This window comes from Seriola lalandi, unplaced genomic scaffold, assembly GCF_002814215.2.
Source record: "Seriola lalandi dorsalis isolate HSWRI2012SDOR001 ecotype SW California unplaced genomic scaffold, Sedor1 jcf7180002054940, whole genome shotgun sequence".
Taxonomy (NCBI): domain Eukaryota; kingdom Metazoa; phylum Chordata; class Actinopteri; order Carangiformes; family Carangidae; genus Seriola; species Seriola lalandi.
This window is the reverse complement of record NW_019525491.1, coordinates 282,865-291,862: the sequence shown is the minus strand read 5'-3', so window position 1 is coordinate 291,862 and position 8,998 is coordinate 282,865. Positions and strand designations below refer to the sequence as shown.

At 42.9% G+C, this 8,998-nt stretch overlaps 1 protein-coding gene across 1 annotated transcript; it reads right to left on the bottom strand.

Annotated features, from left to right (window-relative positions):
- Positions 1–5,521: 5,521 nt before the first annotated feature.
- On the bottom strand, positions 5,522–8,159 carry LOC111644680 (cathepsin Z-like). Its single transcript, XM_023393626.2, has 6 exons — positions 7,958–8,159; positions 7,283–7,446; positions 6,559–6,738; positions 6,324–6,474; positions 5,981–6,143; positions 5,522–5,808 (listed from the first exon to the last, which is right to left on the bottom strand). Exons 1-6 carry the CDS (start codon positions 8,077–8,079, stop codon positions 5,683–5,685), a joined length of 906 nt encoding a protein of 301 aa, XP_023249394.1. The 5' UTR covers positions 8,080–8,159; the 3' UTR covers positions 5,522–5,682.
- Positions 8,160–8,998: the final 839 nt, after the last annotated feature.

Here is an 8,998-nt window from a genome sequence, read left to right as displayed (position 1 = left end):
GGGCAGGAGCTTTTGTCCACATCAGGCATCATTCTGGCGTTTAGAGATTCGGGGGGGGGGGGGGGGGGGTAAAAAGTTGTTCACGATTTGTGCAGAGAAATAATTTGGCGCACAAAGCCTCACTGTAGTTCATGGCATTATTTCAGCGCTGGTAGTAACCAGTTAGAGGAGGATGGCTCCGATCTTTGTCCCCAAAACTCACGTCACTAGAACAGTGCAGTGCAGTGCTGCGTGTTTTGTGAATTAATATCGTTGTGCACAAACACCATCAACGCCACAAAAAAATACCCGCCTTCACACACCTTAACCCTTTGTGTGCCAAGAGCAGAGGCCCTTTGTTCCATGCAGCAGGCATCCTCTCACTGTCCTGGGAGGAATCATCCGTGCTGATGCATCATGTTATGTTAAAATTGAATCAACATGAGGCAAATATATTCACGCAGAGGAGGTTTTATGGCTCCATTTATACTACTAATCTGCACAGGGTGAATTTTAGATCATATAATGGGTGGTTACAATTACGATTTTTCACAATAAAGTGTTTTTTCTTCATCACAACACATTCTACCAGCTGAAAATACAGGGTGTACTCTTAGAAATATACTCTGGAAATATCCAATCTGCTTTAACTTTGAAAAGTTTGTTTGTAGACAGTAAAAATCTGCAGAAATTGTGTGATCCCCTCTGGAATCAAAGGTTTGTTTACCTCCAGAATCAAACAAACCTTTCATGACATCCCAGTTTGCATTAAACTCGTGTCTGTTTGTGACATTTTCTCCGTCCCGGCATGAAAAACCTCCATAAAATCCAGACAAAACATCACCTCCATCCACGTAATCGTGATGTAAACATGACATGCAGAGCGGCTTTTCAACAGGGGGCAGCATAGTGCAGTTACAGGTCAATTCATTTTAAACCGAAAAGACCCCTGCCTCCCTTCTCTTCCTCCCTTCAGTGAACGAGAGTGCCAAACAAAACCTTCAGTAATGATGACGGCCACTGGCTGGAAGATGAAAGTCAGCCGTGACGTCCCTCACGCCAGATGTCATTAGTTTGTCCTGATCCCTCTGAAACAGCAGAGAGGAGCACACAACCAAACCACAGAGATTCAGGCGATGGAGTGGAAGACTCATAACCTGAATGATAAACATCTGGATGAAGGTCTGATGTACAACGAACGTGAAGCCATGTAACAAAAAAAACATTAAGCACTCCGCGTTGTTGTCAATGGGACATTTCACACAAATCCCAGAACAATGCATCCTCTCACTCACCTCCAGTTGTCTCTTACATTGACTTCAAATATGAGTCTTCTCTCCAGGAAGTGAGAGAAGACTGAGGCAAGTTTCCCCATTGTTGTTGTTAATCCACAGAACTCACTGACAACAGTTTTCATGGGGACTGTCTGATGTCTAAATGATGTTGGTAGACCTGGTTGAACTGTGACAGATTGATCACGTTGACTTTAGCTTTAGTTTTACTTGAAAACACTGAGTTGTGGGACAAATCAAACTTCGGCAGCCGTAGACCTTTAATATAAGGAGAGTGTCTCTTCTTGTCTGTGTCTGTTTGTGTGGTGTGAACATATCTGGAGAGCTCATTGCACGTAGACTGATCCCGGGATGTCTTGCACTGTTTGTTTTCATTATGAAGCCCCTTGTCTTTTTAAATGTACAGTGAAATTACGGCACACTGGCTCTCTGTCAGTTCCTGCGCTGATCCATATTTTGATTTTTTTTTTGAGGTAAAATCCAGAGGGAGTGCGAGGCAGCCGTCCTAAACGGTCCACTTCAGCGCGGGCCTCTGATCCTGCGATGAAGCAGGCAGCTCAGGAATGTGGAAGCAGGCCCTCTTGAAACAACGATAACACGAGTGACTGGTGTTCTAATTAAAACTTCCAGGGGGAGGCTGCGCAAACTCACTGACTTGGAAGCTCTGCATCTATTTTTAAGGGATCTAATAAGAATGCACTTACCGTCGGAGACAGAGCGATAAAATAGCAGAACAAAAGCGCGGTTCAGTGACCTCTGATGTTTTTAGAGGCCATTTCTCTCTGTTCTGTGTGTTCAGCAAGATGCTTTAAAACAGTATCGACTGCTCATTGGATTTTCACTCCGCGGCTCCCATTCAGCTGCTGCAAAATATGAATTTTATGATGAAGCATTAATAATGTATGCAATCGCCAATTCTTTTTCTGCAAGCCGGGGCAGATTGTGTGAACAGATTCCTGTGTTGCTGCAGTGTAACTGAAATATTCATGGCCACATTATTCCTTAATTTTGTTGTGACTAAGAGGGATTAATACTCGTCCATTAACTAAAGCTAATTCTGCAGCCACCTCGAGGTTGCATGGGTATATTGGACAAGGAAGTGAGATTAGCAGTGGAATGATGCATAACATCAGCGGGGTGGCTATGGCTGTAAATCGATTTAGGAATCACACTGACTAAGTGATTGTTGTGCAAGTGTTTTTTTTTTTTTTTTGCTTGACAGGGGGGGGGGGGGGGAAACCCACAGCTCATCATGAAAAGTGGTGGCTGGCTGAGCAAGACACTTTGTTTTTAATGATCAAATCATATTTCCTACACGGGCTCATTAGCAATGTGAGACTTACATCTAAATTTTGCTGTTTGTGCTTCAGATGCATTATGCAATGCAAATCAGCTCAGACGAAGCCCTTTGCTGAAGTTAGGGGAATAATAATAATGTGTGATTTATACCATCTCGTAGAGCTAATCTCCCACTGATGCTTCATGCATTGTGATTATGGCTATCAGCCTGTTCTGTGCTGTGATCCGGTCCTTTGTGTTTCGGCAAACAGGATGAGATTTGTCACATGTGGGGTGAAGACGTCTGCTCGATTCATATTTGACAAAAGAAATGAATGATTGACATATTTGCGGAATGATCCTTTTCTTTCCACCTTTATTGCTTCTGCTCTTATTGCTAGTAATAATATAAATGCATCATTGGGGCATGTTTTAAATCAGATACGGCGTCTGTAACCTCTCTGGCTAAATCAGGGAGCATGTTTTTTTTTTGTGGCTGTCTGGTTATCCTTTCTTCTCTGTTGCTTATTTCAGGGAGGCAAGCTCCAGCTCTGGCCTTGGAAAAAGTGAATGCAAGGGGAAGGATTACATGGAGCACACACTCAGGGAAGCTTTCTGCATATTACTACACTGCTGCTAGAGGCAGCTGCCATGGATAAATCATTACAATGCCTTGCTCAATGATACTTTAGATGTGGATATTCCCTCCAACTCTATTTAAGCTGATAATCCAGGCCTCGGCACCACCAAAGGGTAATACTCCTTTCATATAACAACCCCCCCCCTCCACCCCCCCTTCCATCTCCATGTTTTCAGACCAACATATTGATCAGTGAAACAATGCATAATGGGTTTGCAGGAATTGCTGAAAAATCCATTTTGCCATATCAATTGCTGTAATGAAGATGAATGCTGAATCACTCAGTATGAAAATGGCTCATGTGCATTTGCAACCTGCATTTTTATCACACATTTTCTTTTTTTTTTTTTTGCTAGTTCTTTTATTTATTTTATTTGAGCCTCAGACTCACAGATTACCACGTGTTTTCATTCGCAGCCACTAGAGTTCTGTTTGTGATTATGCAAATGAGAAAAACATGCAGGAAATTTAATCAGAGCGCAAATTTAATTTCACGTGAAAGATTGCTCAAGGGCGGGGGCTTGATCACATAATATTGAGCAACCAAATTATGTTTAATATTTGTTTTTCGCAGTGGGTCTCCACTTGGACACGCCACAGCTTTATAGGCTTAAGGTTCGCCTTGGTTTGGAGGCTTGAAGTTAACAGCGCTGCATAAGGTTTGATTATCCTTTGTTCTCCCCAGAGATGCTGAATGGAAACTGCAGTTAATGGGAAGCATTTCCATATCAGCAGCAGAAGCACTGCAGCTTGTGTTTATGCAATTTTATTATTGTTGCATCCCCTGAACCAAATATCTAAGTGCTCCGTTTTCTTTTGTTCCCCAGCTGAACAGCGAGAAAATGGGCTCTTTATAATTGCATTTAAACTCAGAGGATGCCTTTGTGTCGTTGTGTGTGCCACTGTAGATAACTGGTGATTAAACTGAATGTTACTCCAGAAGCATGACAGGATTGAAACTAATAAAGCATGTCAGTCAATAAAGGAGGTGGGTCCGTTTATCAAGCTCAGAGGTGTAGAAACAAACAAATGTCTCGGCTTGGCTCGGTCGTCCTGTGACCCGCCTCCGGTTTCAAGGTAAAAGACGAGAGGTTGTTGTGTCGTTCATCCCCCGTCTCAGGAAGAAAAAAAAAAGAAAACGATAACTGTCAGTGTAGAGCTCTGAAGCCCCTGACAGTTTATTTACACCCGCTTACAAATCGACCTTGTTGTACCAATCCACATGCACATCTAGGCAGATGCAAATTAGGCTACATGTAAAAGGTTTCCTGCCAAGAGCTGGAGAGAGGGAGAGAAAAAAATAAAAAATACTTCTGAATCACTGTAGCAAAGCACCTTCAGAGCAAATTTGTGCAAGTTTCCCTCTGGAGATCTGAAGTTCATTTCACAACTTTTTCCTTTTTTTATTTATTTTTTTGGCAGATAGCAGAAGCCGAGTGCTCGTCCTCATGTGCACAGAGCAGGAACTTAAAATGCAGTTTTGTGGGGCAAAAGGTTCTCGGGTGTACCGAGCCTCAAGCACCCCCAAAATGTAGTAGTCATGACCCCCCCCCCCCCACAGAAAATACAACTGATCCATTTGCTATTAACATTGACCTCATTTGGTTCCAGCCCACTGAGTTTACCCATGTATTTCTGCTGACTCATCATGAGGAGAACTTAGGTTGTGAAAACAGTTTTGTCTTCTGTGGTTCTGAAGGGAGTTCACCAAAGTTAGAATACATAACCCTAATATCAGGGTTCTCTGGGCTTAGAATATAAAACCTGCTTTACAAAAAACACTGTTGGGTTTGATAATAATAATAATAATAATAATAGGTGGTATTTGGGAAGGAACAGAGGTGGGGGCGTACAAACAGGAAGTTGCAATTTGGAAATCTTGACCCATGAGGGACTGAAGTGAGGGTTTCTCAAAAGCTTTGATTTTCTGTGTGAAGGAAGCATTGGGAGCCAAAGTTTCCAGGACTTCCTGTGTGAGTAAGCAACACAATATGCTACTGTGGTGGATCCAGAAGGGCTGCATGATATAGAGGGGGGGTTATACTTTGCTAAGGAAAAAAAAAAAAGCACTTGACCCTTGTGAGTCAGATACTTCTTTAAATTCCTTTCACCATGAAAGATGAGTTTGTTGCAGCCTCAGTTACGAGACGGTACTCAACTGCGTCTTTTGTATTCCAGCTTTATTCTACCAGAGAACAATGAGCCACTTGATGATGACCTGCATTTTAGAGTCCACTGCCCCTGGCACAAATTCACAGGTCAAAAAAGGTGAATTCTGCACAAACAAGTTTATTTCACCAGCTTGAACAAAATCCAACCACAACAATTCTAGTTACACGAACTGATTAGGTGCAGATGTGGACTACTGTAATATGCATGAGGCTCTGAGATGAGTCAGTACTGAATCTTAGTTCATGAAGTCTACATGACAGAAAAAAGGACAAAGATGATACAAGTTTCTTAGAGTTTATTTAAAGACATGGTCCTCAACTTCTATTGGTAAGTTGAGGGTAGAATCATATCTCCATACATGCAGTCTTCCTCCAACGCAAGATTGTACTGGCTTCCACTTCCTCCTTTATAGGCGCTTGTCACAATCCTGAGCCAGCCCTTCTCACCCTAGAGGGAGGATAAAAATAATTAAAAAAAAAATCTCAAGGTCACTTGGATTATAAATCAAGCGCACCCACTGCATTTCATTCTAACATCCAATTTTTAAAATGCCAAGTTTAAAAAGCTCCTGAACCATGTAAAACTCAGGCTGTTAAGTCACTGTGCTGCGATGACTCACCCATGGCTCTCCCCAGGAGTTGCGCACAACCCAGTATTCAGTGCCATTTTCTACTCCCCAGCCCGCCACCGTCACAATGTGGTTGATGTCACGAGTCTCGACATACTCCGAGTACAGACCCCCGGTGTACGCGTCCAGTTTCTCTGTGGCCATGATTCCACAGCTGAGGGAAGGAGGATTCAGTTGAACTGATGGGACCAGACATGATTGAGAGACAGCCTCAGACTGTAGGGAAACTGAAACTCACGACATTTCAAAACATGCAGGAAAAACAAATCCCTGCAAAACCATCAACTTTTTTTTTTTTTTTTTTTTTTTTATTAATCCTCCCAGTTTTAAAAACCTGATTGGTCCTCCAGCGTAGATCTCTGCCATCATATTTTCCCGTCCACTGATGGCTCCGAAGTCACCCACCTTCCACAATGTGTAATTCTGCACGACGTTGCACTTCCCAAAAGTTGTGCAAGTCCCACATGCATTGAATAGTTTGCATTCTGGAGAGAAAACATTGATTTAAAATAAAAATCTCATGCATGGCCGCATCATGAAACAGGACACTGCTGTTTCTGAGTTCTTACTCTGGTCGATGGCCTGGTAGTTGTTGCACGTCTCATCTGGGATGCCATGCTTGTGGGCGTACTCCCACACCCCTCCGTGGTCGCCTCCGTGACAGGTGCCGGACTCGGCGCAGTCGACCACGTGTTGGACGGACAGATAAGCAGATGGCCACACTGCTTTCCGCTTGATGTTAATGCGATCTACACAAGGCAGAGTCAAGTTCCACACAAATGCAATATTTGTTTTGGAAAAATCTCAGCTCAAGTGATTTGATGTCACTGAGAATCCCATCTGGTATTTTGTCACAAGATCTAATTTGCATTTTTTGTTGTTGAGAAAATGGTTATATTTCTGCTCCCACCAGCAAGGCCTCAGTCCAAGTGGGTGAGCTCCAAATTCACACATGACAGAGCTGGTTTAAAAAAAACAAACAAAAAAAAAAAAACATAATTTTGAAAACAGGTTCACCCAAATTATCCTCAAATCTTATCTACGAGTCTTATTTTAGCATGAATGATGAGGAACAGGAAACACTCCCCAACGGCTGACAGCATATTCTGGATTTACCCACAAGCACCGAGGCCGTTTCTGCACAGACACATTGCTGATGAATTTTGACTCTAATTTAATGATGTCAGCACAAATTAAATCCTATTCAGCTCCATTTATTGGGATGGAAGCAGAAATCTTAGATGATATTTTAAAGTAAGTTAAGTCAGGCTGGAACAAGGAGAAAAACCTCACCTGCCATTGCACTGGTGCTGCCATGAGCCCAGCAGGAGCCACAGTACTGAGGGATGTGCTGGTTACGGGTTGTGCTGGCGTAGTTGACGCCATTTGCGTTCCTCCAGTCCCAGGACTTTGGCAGCTGAGCGACGTTCAGGAGTTCGTGAGGACGGACTGCGGTTCTGAAGCAGGAGAAAGCAAAGCCAGGTAACGGCACAGAGCTACGACAGGCCTCGTCACAAACGAGCAGCGGCTGAAGTATTAAGTCAAGTCTAGCATTAATCCCCGGCTAACCACTGAACAAAGGGCGTTAAAATCAAGCTGGAAATGACAAGACATGAAGTTGCAGAATGACGTCGGTGATCGAAAAGGAAAAACCTCTCCTCTGCTGATAACTGGATGAAAATGCAGGGACTTTTCCTTTCTTGATTTTAAGATGCAAAGTGGAGCTTTCCAGGAAAATCAAGCAGCATCCAAGTTCAGGACAAACATCCATATTAAGTTAGTTTCACATATGTGCAAAAATAGCCTTGGAGATACAGAGAAGGCTCTTTGGTGCTTGAAACTTTTAATTCAATTAGACTCCACTCAAGCCTGATACACTAAATTGGTTCAGTCTGAGAAGCTATCTTGTGATAATTAGTATAAAGCAGAAGCGAAAACACAGAAGGGTGAAATTGACAGTAAACTCACTTCACCCCAAAGTTGGGCTTCCTGGGCGCCGGCTGGTAGCAACTTGGCTTCTCACTAAAAAAGTGTCTCCCTGAAACAGCAAGTGTCATGAGCATGAAAATAAAAATGATTTGCTGAGCCATGTTGAGCCACAGAGCGTCAAACAGCAAGCGACAGACACCTCTGGTTTGGTATAAATAACCTACCACAACTACTGACAGTGAGAGAGAGAGAGAGAGAGAGAGAGCAAACCTGCGGTGCCAGGTGAGATCAATGAAGCCAATCGGGCTTCATTGATCTCACCTGGGAGCCTCCGTCACTGGGAGCAGGTCACAGGGGAGAAAATGGGTGAACACATTCAGTTAGGTTGAGATTATCTTTAAAACACGTGTTCAAACTGTGACTGTTCTTCTGATTTAACACGGAACTGCTCATGTTTGATGTTGTAGCCCAGTTTACTTTATAAAATAAAATATGACGATTGATTAAAACACTTCCTGTTTTTAAAAGCTTTAAAGCTGTATGTTTTTATTTATTTAAGATTTTTATTTTAAGGCAAGTTTCCCTCGAATGAACAAGAAAGTAAAGTAAAGTAAAGTGAAGTGCTGGAGGGGGAGAACGGCTGCGGCTCAGGAGGTAGAGTGGGTCATCTGCCGCTCAGAGGGTCGGTGGTTCGATCCCCAGGTCCTGCAGTGCGAGGTTTGATGCTGAACACCGTAATTGTCCGTGGTGTGTGTAAACGTGACTCTGCCCTCTCTTCTACATAAATGCAGACCATTTAAAACATGTCCGTCGCTGATATAGTGTCAGAAAAAAGGAAGTGGTTTGATTTTCGTGGCCAAAATGCTTCAGAGAATCCTCCACCAAAAGGAAGCCGACAGTACAACAGATCGACTTCGTATCGTTTGGATTATAGTGATATGTTGCAGAGTGAGGCTTGAAAACAAGTCACATTACCAAATCTTTAGTAGTGTGAGCCGAAGAACACAGACGCTCCATGGATGCAATTTTATGGTCAGAATCTGAGGGTTTATTGGTTTTTTAAAGTGATATTGATGCACT